This window comes from Carica papaya, chromosome 1 (assembly GCF_054855325.1).
Source record: "Carica papaya isolate Zhongbai chromosome 1, ASM5485532v1, whole genome shotgun sequence".
Classification (NCBI taxonomy): Eukaryota; Viridiplantae; Streptophyta; class Magnoliopsida; order Brassicales; family Caricaceae; genus Carica; species Carica papaya.
In genome coordinates, this window is record NC_142309.1 from 17,000,828 (window position 1) to 17,018,617 (window position 17,790).

The following is a 17,790-nucleotide window of genomic DNA, read 5'->3' on the forward strand; positions in this document are numbered from 1 at the left end:
AAATTGTTGTTCTGGTTAATTGAATATGAGATTATGATGTTGTTTGTGTTATTGTCTCTATCAGTCGGTTTTGGAAATCTCACTACAGTAAGTATGTAATAAATTATTTTATTTATGATAAATAAATTTAATAAATTTAAGAGCTTTATTAGTTGTTTTTATTATTTTTACTAACCTTCAGTTCTATATCGGTGAGTAGTGTGATATTCTTATTGGTCTAGTGTAGCTCACTCTTTCATTAACCATTTCAGATCAAAAGAATCAAGATCCAGATCCCGATCAATAAAGAGATTATGAATAGTTGACCACCCGAACTCCGTTCAAAAGATTAGTGAAGATCGTTCTAGGATACCTAATTGTTTACTTTTCATTTATTTATTTGATTTTTCGCTTATTCTTTTAGAATAGTCATTCTCGTATTCATATTGAGTATTCTTAATTATTATGTAAGAAATATATATACTAATTTTATTATTTCGCTTCTGCATTCAATTTATGTCTTTATCTCTATTTAAAATTTCGAGTCGTTACAAAAAATTAGTGGATGAACTTATTTAGAAAATGCAAACTATAGAAATACTTATAATTTAATAGTTTAAATACTTGTATACGTCATATTAGTTTTTAGTTTATATTATGCATATAATATAATTTATGAAAGCTTTTTACAATTATAACAAAAATATTATGAATATTATTTTACATAAACAAAAAATTTTGAAAAAATGGTTTACAATAAAAAGTAAAAGAAAGAATGTATGCATTATGTTTTTATAGAAAATCAGTACGATAAATGATGTGTGAGAAATAAATAGACAATTAAGAACTTATGTAGTGTATAGTTCCTAAGTTTATAATCAATTGAAAGCTTATGTAGATAGTTATCATAAATTAATAGTTAATTAAAAATTAAATTTATTTTTATAAAGATATGTTAATAGCTGATTAAAATTTTTTTATTGAAGTATGATAAATTTTTTTATTAAATTATAATTAAATTTTGTAATTGATTAAAGTTTGTTAGTTTCATATTACTTTTGTTTCAAAATTTAAAATTATTTATTGTATAATTTTTTCTATTTTATGTCCAAAAAATTGAAATAAAGTTATTTCGTATATTTTACGTTAAATTTTTATTTAAAAAATTATTTAAAATTTAAAAGTTATTTTAAAGAAATGAGAAAATGTCATTATATATTTGATTTAATTTCCACGTCACCCCGCCAGGGACACAAAGGTAATAGAATTAAAGAACGAGGAGACGCCATTAACTTCGTGCAAAATACAATCGCAGAGCAGTCGCGAACTCATCTTCTATAGACGTCGCCAGTTGCAAAGAGACGCCATAAACGAAAGAGAAAAGCTTGTGGAAAGACTTGTCAAGCTATCTTTTCCTCCGTATAGAACATTTTCCTGGAAGTAACAATCTTCTCTTTTTGGATCTGAGTAGTAAAGGAATCTGAAACGCAATGGAGAGGCTGAGATCAGTTTTGGAGCAGCACATGGACCAAATGGCAGATCTAGTACAGAAGCTCTCCTCAGACCTCCGCTCGGGTCTCCGACCCGCATACGATAATCTTATGGGCTTCTTCCACGCCATCGACTGGAAGGTATTACTCCTTCCTTACTCCTCTGCTTTATTATCTTTCTATCTGTTTCTATTTGCTTATGAGAAACTAGTGGAGGAAAAGTGTGAAGAAGAAAAGAAAACTTCTTGGTGGTTTGACATTGTTGTGTGATTTTCTCCTTCAGTAAGGTATGGAAAGTTGGAAGCGTGTGAATCATGATTTATAACTACCAAGATAAAAAAAATTTCTTTGCTTAACTCCTTGTGACTATTAACATGTATATGTGAGGATGTGTTTGGTTTTGTAGATTTAGCTGCTGGTTTTGGAAGTCTTGCTTCTCTTTGGTACTATTTACTCTTGTGTTGCATTAATTAAAACGAAATCATGGAAGATTGATTTTAAATCCGTAGTGTGAGGTGAACTTAGTACAATGCAAAAGAATCAGCATTCGTTGTATGGTTTCTACTAAGTCTTTTTCTGTGAAGTGAAATCCTGACAAGATTCATATGTGAAGATCCATTTTTAGCGGTCAAGATTCAATTTCAAAGTACACACATGGCAGTTTCTTTTTTCTTTTTTTGAAAATGTCGACACATGCCAATCTTTAGTAGAATTGCAAATTCATATGTTAAGATCCATTTTTTAATTTTATTTTCTTAAGAATTTTGTATAAGTATCGGTAGAACTCAGTTTCTTTTATAAACCCCTAATATCTGATACTAAAAAATTGGGTTCAGGGTTCCTAGATTGAATCAATAGAATTGCAAATTCATATGTTAAGATCCATTTTTTAATTTTATTTTCTTAAGAATTTTGTATAAGTATCGGTAGAACTCAGTTTCTTTTATAAACCCCTAATATCTGATACTAAAAAATTGGGTTCAGGGTTCCTAGATTGAATCAATAGAGTTGCATCTTAATTTTGTATGTCACAAAGCAGTTATTTCTGGAGACATATATACAGAATGTAGTTTGCAGGAAAATTTGTGTTGGAATTTCAGTCAGAATTTGCTACTTTCGGTGATGATTCAGTTACATGGCTTATACATTTATTTTTTAGTTTCCTTAAATGTTTTGAGATTGGTTGATCTTTTCTAATTCAGCTGTGTCCACAATATGAGTGCAGGTCCTGGGTCATTAACTTCTAAAAATTTTTAAGTATGTACATCTAGAAATTTTATTTTTTGCAAAGTCTGGAAGTTTATAGTGCTGAAGAGCCACATATAACATGATATGTTCTCTTCTATGATAAACTTCAACTGATTTCCTTTAATCATGACCATTTCCTTCTATGTGCCAGGACCTGCTTTTCTAAGAACTTAGCAAGGTGTTTTTCAGTTAGAATTATTTTTTGCCTTAGATGTTGTCCTGTAATCTGACATGTAAGATTCTCTTCCCTGCTCTCTTTTTTTCTACAGGAACCTTGGTTAATGTGCTTGCTGGCATTCCATGTTTTCTTGCTGTTAGTAACAGTTTCCTCTAGGAGAAACACCAACTTCCAAATGTTGTTGTTCCTCCTGGCATGTAAGTTTACTCATCTCGTGCGCTGCCATCTTCAACATGTTACAAGATTTTTTTTTGTTAATTAACATGTTTCCTTATTTGCTAAAATGGTAATAACTCTGCAAAATGTCTCTCTTGTGATGTCCCTGGTAACTGAAGCATAGAGCACTGGTTTCTTAGGTTTAAGTTGACAGAAACTTAGTCCTCCTTTGCTAATTGAGGGCTCTGATTTGTAGCATATGTTACCCATTTGCTGTTCACATATTTTCCCACCATTTTATCAAAGTTCCTCAGTTGTTGTCTCATTAATAGCCCTCGGTATGCCCTAAATTATATTATATCATCTCCTGGTTTTACCTATCATGTTCCTCTTGCACCTTAAAATGAAGGTTTAATAGGTTCCCCTTGATTAGAAATCTATATAAAAAAATTAACATGATCTCTTTGGAATATCAAAGTGTTTTGTGAGTTGGAAACACTTATGATTTTGATCCCATTTTAATATTCCCTTCAATACTTTTCCTCCACTTGTTTCTTCAATTTATTTCTTGTCCGTTTAGTGCGCTGATTCCTACAATCCACTACCCCCAGTCCATCCCCCAGCCCAACAAAAGAGGTTAAAGAACTAAAGGGTAGAAAGTGAAACCTTTCCCTCCCTCTATTACAAACCTGTGCGTGTAGACATGCACGCACATATATTTACGAGTAACTTGAAGATTTGAAATTGCATTTTATGTGGAGATTCTTTTACGGCCAATTTATTTAATTCAATTGATAATGGTCTATAGTGGCTGGAGTGTATTTCGCGGAGAGGCTTAATAGATTGCTGGGTAGCAACTGGAAGAGATTTGCAACTCAAAATTATTTCGATTCACATGGAATTTTTCTTTCGGTGCTCTGGTCTGGGCCTCTGCTCATTGTTGCAATCCTTATCTTGGTCAGTGCTCATGCTGTTGTTAGTTTTTTGGTCTTTTTGCCTATCTGTTCTGAATTTGTTGCTTTTAAACTGAATTCTCTTTCTTTATTGCAGGTAAACACCCTTTTTTCTCTTTGTAATCTTATTGTTAAATGGAAAAAAGCTGAACTCAGGCACCGGGCAAGGCTGGCACGTAACAAGCAGGATTAATTTTCAAATCCATAAATTTGCTGATCTAGGTGTTTCTCTTCTAGCTGGCTTCGATCATGTGGCAGCCTTGATATGAGTTCTCTTTATTCCTTTGTTATAGCCTTGCAGGTTATGTAACTCAGATGCCTGATAGGCTTTTTTGGAGGTTAGAGCTATCTTCTCCGACTGTAAACACAAAATCTTGTAGATCATACTTGCCTTTTGTTTAGGAGCAAATCCCAGATCATCTTTTTGCTGTGTGCTGATTCTTCTGCAAATTTTTGGAAGTTTGCTTTTGGACTAAAACACCTTTTTTATTGAAGGAGAGAATTGGCCTATGATCATCCGTTAGCAGATACTGAAACTATATATATATTTTTTTTCCTTTAATGTTCTGATAGAATTTAAACTTAAAAAAAATCTGGCCAATTAATAAGAGGGATACTATATAGAGAATCAGAAATAGAGTGCATGTATCCCTGGGGAACGATTAGTGGGCGACCAACCCTTATACACACTATATGGATTGTCATCCCATCCGGATGAAAATGAGTTGATGACAAGTTATCAAAAATCAAATCACAGTAGTCTACTACAATTTGGTCATTAGTGCTTGCAACCTTGCTCCCTGCTAATTTAGATACATTTGATCAATGTATTTTGGGGAATTGATGAACACGATTGTTTTATTGTAAATGTGCTTATGATGTAGTGAGCATGGGATAAGGGGAACAAAGACTTGTTTTTCATAACAGACTCTCTATGAATAAACCAAGACAGAACCATCATTGCATCGAGGGAACTGGTGTATTCTGTGGCCTATAGGTCTGATACTTCCATACATGTTATTAAGAGATTGTCATAACACATGAAGGGTTTGGGAATCCATCATCCTAAGGATGCATGTAGATCAAAGATGATGCACACATCTATCACCACAATATGGGAGGAATTCATTTGGTCATAAATTTTTTTTTTTTTTTTTTATTTGAACAAATTTTATTGGTCTCTTTGTTACATTTTATCAAATTATAAAAGATTATACAACATTCTCTGTAGAGAATACAGATAGAAACGACTGCTTCTTCCAAACCTAAAATTGGATCAGGTTTGATACAGTTAAACTTTAGTTCTAGTAGAAATGAGATGAAATTTGATATGTGCAAATATAGAAAGTCAATGGTTGGAAAGATTCTTTGATATAGAGCCTTGAATATTCTGTATACTAAATTTATTGCTGTCTTGAGGAGTAGTCTTACTCTTAGAACCTGTAAAAGATGATAAATTTGTTTCGTCAAGGACCTTTGTCAATATTATCCTCTAATGAGAAATGTTCAAAATGTTTCACATTGAGAACTTAGTCCCCAACCATAGGAATAAAGTCGACAACATATAATAATGCTGTAGATTTGGATTGTATTTCCTTTTCTCTCTACAGCAAGCAAACAAATATACAATCTTTTTAAAATATAATAATGACATCAAATTATCAAATTAATACGTCAAAATTAATTTGGTATTCGTCACAATCACCTCCCTAATGTTTTTTTCTTTATAATTTAGTTTCTGATTTTTTCTATTTATTTTAAATACCTAATTTACTTATATTTTTCAATATAAAAAAAAAAATTAAAATAGTTCAATTATATTTGGATATATTAAAAAATAGTTTAAATAAATTATATTAAATAATTAATTAAATTAATAGATTAATATATTGATAATAATATTACACCATTTTTTTATTGCTCTTCACTCATTAATTTAATTAGTTAGTCAAAGTTATTTTTAAATTATTTTTTTTAAAGTATTCAAATATAATTTAATTATTTTAATTTTTTATTAATTTAATAATTTATTCTAATAATAAGAAAATATAAAAAAAAAGTTAGAACTTATAAATTTTATTTTTTTCATGTTACTTCTTTTTTTTTTACTGTCATTTATTTGTTGTTAAATTTAAAAGATTAAACTAATAAAATTTTCAAATTAATTTTATAAAATAAAATGATGTTCACATTTTCGTAGAAATGCAAAGGGAAAATGATTTCCTTAATTTATTGACTTGGAAAGCTATAATTGGTTAATCCTTGCATTTGAATTTTTTGTTCTTTTGTTTTTTTTTTAAATAGCCGTTGTAAACAGGAGGTGCAATCTTTAACGGTCAGCTTTTCAAATATTTAAAATCAAAATTCTACCTTCCACCAAGAAAAACAAAAATAATAAAATCTTTTCTTTTTCTTTTCTTCTTTTTGTTCTCTCTCAAAAAAACGTTACAGTATACAAGATCTCTCAAATTCCATTCGCCCCATTTCACACGGATCGTTCCTTTCTCCTCCTCTCGCCCTCTCGACGATGGCAGACAGACAAGAAAAAGGAGCTGAATCGGAGGAACATGAACGGAAAATCCCAGTGTTTACAGTGATGAAGAACGGTGCAATTCTCAAGAACATCTTCGTCATCAACCAGCCACGATTCCCGTTATCGCCATTGTTCACTTCCAACCCGGAATCGATCAATTCAGCGAAAATTGAGGACAAGATTAATCAACAAATGGAGGAGACACTAATCGTCGGTCGACACCCTGACTGCAACATTATGTTGACCCACCCCAGTATCAGTAGATTCCACCTCCAACTCCACTCCAGGCCTTCGTCGCAGAAGCTCTCTGTAATCGATTTGTCATCTGGTAATCACTAATTTTGTTTCTTATTTCATTTTGGGGTTGATCGGATTCACTCTCCATTTAGGTTTCCTTTTAATAGGTTCTTGAATTTAGTTTTGCGTTTCTTGATTGGAAATCTGACGTGCTGCAGTACATGGGACCTGGGTTTCGGAGAAGAGGATCGAACCGGGGGTTCGAGTGGAGCTGAAAGAGGGTGATACCTTAAGGGTTGGTGGCTCGACAAGGGTTTACAGGCTGCATTGGATTCCTTTGGTCCGTGCATATGACATAGAGAACCCATTTGTACCGGAAATGGATTTGTCCACGGAAAAATTGGGGGAAGAAGAAAATCCAGTGGTTGTGCCAGAAATTGCAACTGAGACAAATCAGGTTAGCTTTTTCTTTTTTGTGCTTTTCTCCAGAAGAAATCTGAGAATGGCAACAAGATTGTGCAAGTCTGTGAAACGAGAACTGAAGTATTACTATGTAGATTAACTTGTTAGGCAAACTGTAATCCATTTACTCTTTTCTTCTTATTGTAGTTTTGTGTAGTGGAAAATAAAATTAAATCCCCAGGGGGAAAGATTCAGTTGAGGTCCTTGAAAAAGAAGAACAACCGCATGTACTGGTGATTTGTGGTTGAACATTATAGAAAGAGAATAAATGTTGAAACGTTAAGCAGTGATGGTTGATTATTGATTTTGATTTTTGTTCGTTAATTGAAATAAAGTGATGGTAATTTGATTTGTCAAACAAATATATTGAAGAGAGATTTATCAGTAGTAGAAACAGAAGGGAAAAGGATCAGAATACAAAGTAAAAATGGGTTAAAAAGCTGTAGATATGTAAATTATCTAGGTGTCTGTAAAAGGGGTATTCTACTTATTTATTCTTATTTTTTTGGTTTTCCTTCTTGGTTTGGCAGATCGTGGAGGAAGGAAATTCCGTGCCTAATGAAAGTGAAAACTTTGAATCTCTGGATATTACTTTTGAGGATACGGATTCCTTGTTTGCTGATGAGAATTCAGAAGTAACTCTAGAGAAAGAGATCCCCTCAGCACCGTTGATGCCCAAATGGGATTCAGTCTTGGATGAAACAGGAGATGTTAGCCCACCTAGTAATGACCATGAATCAAGCGATATCTCAAGTCCCTGCAAACAGCCTGGGGTGGATATTCCCTTCGAGCCCCAGAATCAACAATTTGACATGAATAACCAGAGCTCGGAAATAACTCTGAAGAAAGAGATCCACTCAGCACCATTGATGCCCAAATGGGATTCAGTCTTGGATGAGACAGGAGGTGTTAGCCCACCTAGCAATGACCATGAATCAAGGGAGATATCAAGTCCCTGCAAACAGCCTGCAGTGGATGTTGCCTTGGAGGCCCAAAAGCAGCAATTTGACATGACTAACCAGAGCTCAGAAATAACTCTGAAGAAAGAGATTCCCTCAGCACCATTGATGCCCAAATGGGATTCAGTCTTGGACGAGAAAGGAGATGTTAGCCCATCAAATAATGATCATGAATCAAGGGAGAGCTCAAGTCCCTGCAAACAGCCTGCGATGGATGTTGCCTTGGAGCCCCAAAATCAGCAATTTGACATGAATAACCAGAGCTCAGAAATAACTCTGAAGAAAGAGATCCTCTCAGCACCATTGATGCCCAAATGGGATTCAGTCTTGGACGAGAAAGGAGATGTTAGCCCACCTAATAATGATCATGAATCAAGGGAGAGCTCAAGTCCCTGCAAACAGCCTGGGGAGAAAGTTGCCTTGAAGCCCCAAAATCAGCAATTTGACATGAATAACAAGAGCTCAGTTGAGTCTGTCCCAGAACTCCTATCTGAAAGGGAAAGTTTATTCGGAAGAGTGAACAAAGATGCTAACCTCTTGTCAAACTTGGACTCTTCTGAATCGCCTAAAGAAGTGGCAGCTAAAGCAACTGAAAATGAAAGCCAAAGACAAAAACGGAATGAACATGCCTGGGATAATTCAAGTCCTTTATCTATGTTGCTTGTGACGGAATCTGTGAATTCATTTTTGACAGAAGAGGAGCTTCTTTCAGAAGTGAAAACTACACAGTTCAGCAAAGAAAACCAGACGCAGAGCTCGACACAATTTGCATTGGAACAGCCATCTGAAATTGAGAAAAATGGAAATTCTGCAATAAATGAAAACTTGAACTTTCCGGGGAGCATAAAAAATGTCAAAAAATTTGAAGAAACTGTGGAAAACCAGAGCTCGACAAGTAAAGGACAGAGGAAAATAAGGATTCAGTGTTCTGCACCTCTTGAAGCAGAGTCTGTGAGTTCATCTTTTCCAGTGGGGGAAGTTCCTGATGCAACAGAAAACAAAGAGAGCCAGACCCCAGAGTCTCACGCCACTGCTGCTGCACTGTCTGAAATAGAAAATTTAGAAGGCTCAACATTAAGGTCAGAGAAAAGATCAAGAGGCGTTCGGTCCAGAACAGGTAAACCTGCTGTTCTTCAGATTCAAACAAGCAGGAGTATAGGAAAGATCAGAGGTGGTAATAACGGTGAAGTTGAATTCCAAAAACAAGAGGGTCTTGTTAAAGGAATAGCTTCAGAGGCTCTTTTCTCTAGCTTAGAGGTAGAAGAAGAGATTTATACTCCAGATAAGGAGAATCTAACCCCAAGGACTCGTCAACTGAAGTTCTTAAAAGAGATAGGAAAGCTGGAAGAACCTTCCCCCAAGGCATACAGACCAATCTCTTCAAAAGCAGCTTTCAACCCCAGTATCAAGCTAGAAGAAGACATGAATGCCTCTTCAGAGAAAGAAAACAAGACACCTTCAAAGTTCTCAAAAAAGAATAGAAGGCTTGAAGAGAGTAATGCATTTTCAGACAAAGAAAACATGACACTTAAGCTTCTGCGCGAACATAAACCATCAAAATACTCCTCAAGGAAGCCAGTTTTGGAGCAAGAAGTAGTGACAATGAAGAAAAGAACAGAAAGGGTGCCATTTCAGTCTTTACTTTTGGACTCTGCAGGGAGACATGGACCAGCTACTACAGCCCCTTCTTATAGCAGCAATTCTGTCAATTATTCTCAACCAACGGAGAAAAGGGTCACTTGCCCCTCTTCTGTAAGTTGATAAAAAATCTTTCTACTTTATAAGATTGCATTCTTGTAATTCTTAGCGGTAGTTTTACCATGTATATAAATTAATTGAAGTTCATTCTGTAGAAAAACTATGTTCAAGAGGCTAAGAGGAGCTGGACTATAATAGTCGACACTACTAGTCTTTTGGACAAGGAATCAAGAAAGTCTCTGAAGTTGTTACAAGGTCTGAGAGGAACCGAACTAGTTGTTCCAAGAATGGGTAATGAAATTTCGAAAAGGGCCCTTTGTTCCATTTTGCTAAATCTAGTTAATCGAATTTCTAAAATAGCTTCATATCATCTCAACTGCTCCCTTTTCTTTCCTGACAACCAGCGGATTGGTTTCTTTATTCCAGTTATAAGGGAACTAGATTGTTTGAAGCAACGTGGTAGCTTGTTCAGAAGAACCACTGAGGCTTCTACTGTTTTAGAATGGATTGAAGAGTGTATGATGAAAACAAAGTGGTGGATTCATGTGCAGAAGTTATTGGAGGATGTAAGGCCAATTGCGCCAACCCCTCCCGCTTCTCCAGAGTCTCGATTCAGTGGTGGGGGATCTTCAGGTTGGACAACAAGCTCGGGGCCATTCTCAGCGCATGGGATGACGGAAATTGTTTCACCAACAGCAAAAGACCACATCCTCGACTGCGCCCTCCTCTATAGGAAGATGAAGAGTGATGGACAGCTCGTCCTTCTAAGCAATGATATCACTTTAAAGATCAAGGCCATAGCAGAGGTACCATTTTTCTCTCTTAGTATCTGTTGGCTTTATGTATTGTTTTGGTGGCCTTGTGTCTGTTTAGGAGACCAAAAATGTGAAAAACTGGAGAGAGAACTGAGATCTGGAAAAAAAACGTAGAAAACAGAGAACGAAGGCAGCAGAGAGAGAAGAGGAAGAAGAAACAATTTCTTTAGGTTTAAAAAAAAAAAAAAAACTTATTCTTCTGGCTTCATTAGAACTCTAAATAAACATTGCTAAAAAAAGAACTTGATCATTAACACAAGTTTCCTATACAATTCTAAACCAAAAGATAAAAGATCAAATCATGGTTAAAACATTATTTGAGGATTGACAGAAAAAATGTCAACAGTATCTCACTGTGGTTTCACAATTTATATTCGTACTTTTGCTAGCATATATCATGTAAGTTATAAATTATTTGGGGATGTTAATTGAAGAAATCTACCAAGTTTGAGGATCTAACATGTATAAACGAAAAAGTGCAAATAGGGGCTTCTTCCCACTATCTTTTTCCTCAGTGGTAATAGACATGTGATCTGTTTTGTTGTTGCAGGGTCTAATATGTGAAACAGCCGAGCAATTCCGTGAGAGCCTGGTGAACCCTTTCTCTGAGAGGTTCTTGTGGGCAGAGAGCTCTCCTAGAGGACTTACTTGGTCTCATTTAGATGATATAGTGTTGAGGGAGAAGTATAGTCGTTACCCTGCAAAGAAGTCATCAAAGGGAGAAGGTGCAAAGGGTCTGAAGCTCATTCTGCTCCATAACTCTCACTATGGGCATATCTAAACTTGTGTCAGGTAAAAATAAAACAATTAGTATACATGTATATTGGTTTCACTTGGTTGGGTTTGGGCAAAAATGATGATTGAAAAGGTTATAACTGTTTCTTAGGTTGAGAAGATTTTTGACGGGATTTCAATCTTAAATTTAGATCGTTTAGATTTTATCCGTTACTTCTTTAAATTTTAATAATGGCTTATTTAACTTAAAAACATGTTTGAATTTCTCTTTCTAAATTAATTAAATATTAGATTTGGTAAAACTTGGTCACATATTTTTTTTCATTCAAATGATACATTTGAAGAAACAAAATATTTAGCTAACTTGGTAAGAAGAATCATATCTTCTCAAAGAAAGTTTCAATTAAATTTAACAAAATTTTGACTTTATTAATTAAATTAATAAATGATACATTATTTTAATATTAAATAAATATTATATATATGTAAGGAAAGATAAAATTCTTGTTCAAACTATTTAAGATCAACGGAAGATTATACTATTAAGTAAACATCCAGCAGCGTCAGTAACGTTATGAGTTATTTATCTGAAGTCGTAGTTTTAAGTGAGATATATATAGCATAGTTTATTCAATTATTTTATATGCAGACTATTTAATTTATAATTATAAATTGAGAAAATAATAATAAAAAATTATAAATAGAATAAACTTAGCACTTATTTTTGTTTTTGTATAATAAATTCAAGGTTAAAATAATGAAAATATTTAGTGGAGTTATTGTACAGCAGAAGCTATTTTATATTTAGCATAAATGAAATAAAAAAGAAATCGGAAAATGTTCATGGCCACTCACTTCTCCACATTTTCGTCTGGTCCTTTTCATCGCTAATATTTTTTATTTTTTTATAATTATAAATATTCAGATATAACAAATAAAATTTTATTTAAATATTTACCTTAAAAATAATCTTACGACTTGTAAATAAAATATTAGATTTTTATTAAAAAACAATCTGCATTATTGATAAGATCTACTTTACTTTTTTAAAAAAATAAATAATAAATATATTTTTTGATATTTTCGAACACGGCGGTGGCGCAGCTTCCTGGTACCTACCCTACCTCTCCGCTTCGCACTCCCCACCCCCCAATGCAACAATTCCATAATTTTGGTGTATAAATATTTACTTATTCAATATAATAATTATAATTTATTAATTAATTTGGTATTAGATTTTTTTTTTTTATAGATATGCTTAAATATTTTAATTATTTGTAAACATAATTATATTTTATTTGATATATTTATATGTAAGGTATTGAGATATGTTTAAAAAATTATATATCATTTAGTTTTTTGGTAAAAATGTTACATTTCATTTACAATTATTATTACTAGTCATATAATAATTTTAACAAATTATTCATGTTAAGGGAGGCAGAGAGAGCATCATCTTAGTTGTGCGGGACCCACCGTCGCCCAATCATGTTTCAGATAATTTTTTGGGTCTCCTTGTGCCCTCATGTTCGTTTCCCATACATATGTAGACAAAACCACCCAACTATACACACCTTATTAATCAGACGGTATTGATTTTGACCCACCAACGGCTGCGATTGATTGGCCCATCAGCTATCGTCAAGCGAGAAATTTGCAATCATGAATCGTCACTGAAGACAGTGATTCAACCAAACGGACGGTGGTGATTGCTAGAGTTGACTTCTCATATTCCGACTGAGATAACACAGGAGTGTCCTTCTTGCACCGAGATTGCTGATGAATTCATCCACTCAACCTTCATTTCTCTTCCTCATTTCTCCTTCCTCTTCTCTGGGTATGAAACAAGGAGCATCTGAACTATCTTCAGCCTGGTAAGGTTCTCTCTGTACTGAGTTCTTCTGGGTTTTATCAGCCATGATTTTATGGGTATTGTTGTCCTGTTCTAGGTCTTTTCTATTTTTATCCCCTTGTCTGGATTAGTTTTATAGCTTCGAATTTTCGAGTGTTGCAGATATGGTTATGGAGAAATTTGAGGTCTTTCGATTTTTTTTTGCTGCTACAGTGTTCTGCTAGTACCGGTTTTAAGAATTATGGGGATACTAAATTGACTTCAAAAATATAAAGATGAGATTCTTTTCTTTTTTTGGGTGGAGGGAAGGAGGGAGATTGTAGTTTCGGTTGATCTAAACTGATCTTGACTGAAGTAGGGCTTTCGGATTTTATTGGATAATTCTTGAACCATAAAAATGTTTCCAAAAGAAAATTCATAGACCATAAAAAAGTTTCAATTTTTTTCTGAGAGTTCCAAGGAAGATGTTTGACTCAAAATAGTTTCAATTTTGATGGTGATCGTTATTTTGGAACAAAATTAGAAATTTCATGAAAATTATTTACAAATTCACTTGTATTAAGTCATTACAGGAAGTAAATTCTACTAGAGAGCCTAGCTTTTTTCTTTTTTTTGTTGAAAAAATATCTATCAGAAATTAATAGATTTTGACCTTATATAGAACTTTATACGTAGGATAGGAGTTATGCGTTCGAGATTTTATAAAGTTGGTGGAATTTAGAATATAGATTGATCCAAACACATTAAACTCTATACAAGATCAATTTAACGTTATTTAGTGGAGTATTTTCACCATTTCTAGTGAATTAAGTATGAATTTTCTAGATAAATTTCACAAGTTTCTAGATGTGTGCCCAAACATAACTTCACCATATAATTTGATTTCAGAAGCTGGTTTTTTTCCATGTTGTGCTTCATGTTTGATGGACTAAAATTTCATGTTTGTTTGGTTGGATTTTGATACTGGATGTAGAAGAATTTGAAAATGGATACTAAAGAGAGATTATGTCCGGACAATTGGGGAAACTCTTCTTCCTCAGGGAACGAACTATACAAAAAAGTATCCTCGGATCACAGGTCTTTTACTGGTTTCGGCTTGCAGCAAAATCACCAGAAATGGGAAGATCCCTCCTTCTTAGAATATGCCATGAGGATTGAACCTCCATTCCAAGAATTCAACCAGCCTTCTCAAACTCAGTTTTCGCTTTGCAACCAAAATGATCAAATGAGAATTCTGGTTCAAGAAAATGGCCAGGAGAATGAGATGCTTGAATCCAATAAAATCCAAGATTGGGATCCAAGGGCAACACTTAACAATCTGTCTTTCCTGGAACAAAAGATCCATCAGCTACAGGATTTGGTGCATTTGATTGTTGGTCGAAGAGGGCAGACTTTAGGGCATCCAGATCAACTTATAACTCAGCAACAGCATCTTATTACTGCTGATCTCACTTCAATTATTGTCCAGCTAATTTCTACTGCTGGAAGTCTTCTCCCATCGGCAAGGCATTCACTTTCTGCAGCAAATCCATCTGGGGCACAAATTGGGCAGCTCGGTGGAGTTCTCTTCCCTCATGCAAGAGGCCTTCATGGTGAGATGCAAACACAAAATAATTGTGGAAGCAAAGTTTCTGATTCTTCCACCAAGATTGATCCTCCTACTAATTATCAGGTTGATGAAAACCACATTGTTGAAGAACATGAGTTGAAAGAAGAGGAAGATGTCGATGAAGGGGAAAGTCTTCCTCCTGGTTCCTATGAGATTTTGCAGTTAGAAAAAGATGAAATCCTTGCACCTCACACCCACTTCTGCACAATATGTGGAAAGGGTTTTAAGAGAGATGCCAATTTACGGATGCACATGAGAGGTCATGGAGATGAGTACAAGACAGCAGCTGCCCTGGCAAAGCCTGTTAAAGAATCAAGCTCTGAGCCAATACTTATCAAGAGGTATTCTTGTCCTTTTCCCGGCTGCAAGCGTAACAAGGATCACAAAAAGTTTCAGCCTTTGAAAACAATCTTATGTGTGAAAAACCACTACAAGAGAACACATTGTGATAAGAGTTTCCTTTGCAGTCGGTGTAACACTAAGAAATTCTCAGTCATTGCAGACTTAAAAACTCATGAAAAGCATTGTGGCAAGGATAAATGGCTTTGTTCCTGTGGCACAACATTCTCAAGGAAAGACAAGCTGTTTGGACACATTGCTTTGTTCCAAGGTCACACTCCTGCCATTCCCCTTGATGAAACTAAAACATCTGCTGGGCCATCTGGTCGAGGAGAAAACAACGAAGCAAGATACAAGGTTGGAAGTATAAATTTCAATTTTGCTTCCAACACTCCTGGTGCTAGCTGTGTTCAAACTATTATGGATGTGAAAGGGAGTGTAGAAGATCCAGCAAGCTGTTTTTCGCCTTTGAATTTTGATACGTGTAACTTTGATGGATTTCATGAATTCCCTAGACCCCCATTTGATGATTCAGAGAACTCCTTCTCTTTACTTATTTCAGGGAATTACAGTCAGAAAAGTGGAGGAGCGTCAAACTCAGACAATCTATAGCAGTCTTGCTAGGTCAGGTGGTTGTAGTTTACGTCACAAGAGCTACCTTGTGTATTTGTAACTTCCGTAACTTGAATAAAAGCTTGTTTTTTGGGAAGGACTTGTTCGGTTAGGCCTAACACTTCATGAAGATTTCTTGGATGCCATTGCAGCCCTTCTGCAGGTCTTCATTATCTGATTTCTCAATAAGGAAATAGATGGTCTCCCCAAGTATGACCGGGGTAATTATCTAAAATAATGAAAACCATTGCTTCTGAAGAAAGATGAAATTGACTAAAAATTTTTGACATTTCAAAGTAAAAAAACAAAGAAAGTTTTACGAAGTTTATCCTGTTTCTATAAATAAAGTGGCAAAGGCCCTTTGCCTTTATTTTTCGTCTCTTTCCAAAGAGAGATTCCCAATTTCACCTATTTTATGACATTAGTTTATTCTAAACGATCAAAATATATATATATATATATATATTTATGTTTTTATAGAAATAGTAGATGATATTCGTTTAAAATTTAAAGAAAATAAATTTATATTTTAAATATAGAAGTAAATAATAAAATTAAAATTTATATTTCTTATACAGTAAATTAAAATGTTCAATAATACTACTGAAATATTTTTTTTACACCGGTTCATAAAAAAAAAAGGTAAATCAATGATTGAAAATAAATAAATAAATGTTTTAAAGAATTAATCTCCACTAGCACTTGATGGAGTTCGGAAGGTAAACTATTCACAATTCTCTTATTGATTGAGATTTAGATATTAGTTTTCTTAATTTGAAATAGTTAATAAAATGATAAGTTATACTAACTCAGTTAAAATATCACACTAATTACTGATACGGAAAACTGAAGGTTAGTGAAAATCACAAAATAACTAATAGAATCTTTAATTTAAGTAAATTCATTTAACATTAAAACGTTTATTTCATATATACCGTTACCAGTTTACCGAAATCAACTTAATAAAATAAATACTCATATAATATTATGACTTTATGTACAAGTTAACGAGATTAGCAATTCTCATTTTTTTTATATGTTTACTGGAATCACTGAGGATTCATAGGGATATTCTCTTACCCGTGAACCTAAATTTAAATTTATCAACTAACCCGACTATTCCCATATCTCATCCGGTGATGAGCGCCAAGGATATCATAATCTCGATACCCCATCCGATATGAGGATAAACCATATCCTTCTAACCCTTTTGGTATAGGACTTCTTAAATTCGTCCGACTGAGATAATGTCTACAATAGGATTCTCTACGTACCAAGTCCGTCCACTTTTTCCCAAGGTATCCAATAAGTCTTACTTATATGGGATCACACCACAAACCGATTATCAGTTACGTACCAATATCTTATGTTTCCACATTAATGATAAATCATGCAAATAGCCAATACGTACATCAAGAACATAATTGAGACATTTATTACAAGACAAACAGAAAAAAGAAATGTGTAATGAAGTAAATCAAACAATCGAGGAAACGATCAAAACTATCAATTTAGTACGCATAATATCGTAAATAATTTAATCAGTACCGAAAAATAAACAGTGAATTATGATAAATATGAACTGATCAGTTTCGACTCCATTAATAACCTGTAATTATTTTTAGAGTTTTTCTAATTTTTACAAAATGCAAGATTATCGATTATTTAAGCTTCAATTTACCGTAATAGGGAATAGAGTGAAGGATTCTTACTCGAATCGGTGTTTGAAATATCGTACCATCTACTACGCATTCTGACGGTTCCCAAGTTTCTTGAATTTTTCCTGTAAAAATAAAAATACTCGTCACATACATAAAAATACCCAAAAATGCCAAAATCAGTGTTGAAAAACCTTTTTAGCAAATTTTAGAGTTCCAGCATGGCCGCGTCATTATGCTTCAACGCCGACTTTGCCGCCCACGATGGCATTTCGCA

At 34.0% G+C, this 17,790-nt stretch overlaps 3 protein-coding genes across 7 annotated transcripts; all 3 read left to right on the forward strand.

Annotated features, from left to right (window-relative positions):
- Positions 1–1,275: 1,275 nt before the first annotated feature.
- Positions 1,276–4,520, forward strand: LOC110813232 (Tmem18). The gene is made up of 4 exons (XM_022040274.2): positions 1,276–1,610; positions 2,987–3,092; positions 3,860–4,008; positions 4,102–4,520. Exons 1-4 carry the CDS (start codon positions 1,470–1,472, stop codon positions 4,195–4,197), a joined length of 492 nt encoding a protein of 163 aa, XP_021895966.1. The 5' UTR covers positions 1,276–1,469; the 3' UTR covers positions 4,198–4,520.
- Positions 4,521–6,361: 1,841 nt separating this feature from the next.
- Positions 6,362–13,018, forward strand: LOC110813240 (forkhead-associated (FHA) domain-containing protein). Of its 4 annotated transcripts, none has more exons than XM_022040290.2 (6): positions 6,365–6,865; positions 6,993–7,231; positions 7,767–9,947; positions 10,049–10,699; positions 11,259–11,500; positions 12,880–13,018. In XM_022040290.2, exons 1-5 carry the CDS (start codon positions 6,532–6,534, stop codon positions 11,487–11,489), a joined length of 3,636 nt encoding a protein of 1,211 aa, XP_021895982.1. In that variant the 5' UTR covers positions 6,365–6,531; the 3' UTR covers positions 11,490–11,500; positions 12,880–13,018. The 4 variants fall into 4 exon arrangements, with proteins under 4 accessions (XP_088077147.1, XP_021895982.1, XP_021895983.1 ...); XM_088221018.1 differs by lacking the exon at positions 12,880–13,018 and having other exon boundaries at positions 6,373–6,865; positions 10,049–10,184; positions 10,320–10,699; positions 11,259–11,649; XM_088221021.1 differs by lacking the exons at positions 11,259–11,500; positions 12,880–13,018 and having other exon boundaries at positions 6,362–6,865; positions 10,049–10,184; positions 10,298–10,434.
- A 148-nt stretch (positions 13,019–13,166) lies between these two features.
- STOP1 (C2H2 and C2HC zinc fingers superfamily protein) lies at positions 13,167–15,952 on the forward strand. 2 transcript variants are annotated; one of them, XM_022040293.2, is made up of 2 exons: positions 13,167–13,317; positions 14,269–15,952. In XM_022040293.2, the coding sequence occupies exon 2, from the start codon at positions 14,281–14,283 to the stop codon at positions 15,853–15,855; it is 1,575 nt and encodes a 524-aa protein (XP_021895985.2). In that variant the 5' UTR covers positions 13,167–13,317; positions 14,269–14,280; the 3' UTR covers positions 15,856–15,952. The 2 variants fall into 2 exon arrangements, with proteins under 2 accessions (XP_021895985.2, XP_021895986.2); XM_022040294.2 differs by having other exon boundaries at positions 13,174–13,317; positions 14,272–15,952.
- The last annotated feature ends 1,838 nt before the right edge of the window (positions 15,953–17,790 follow it).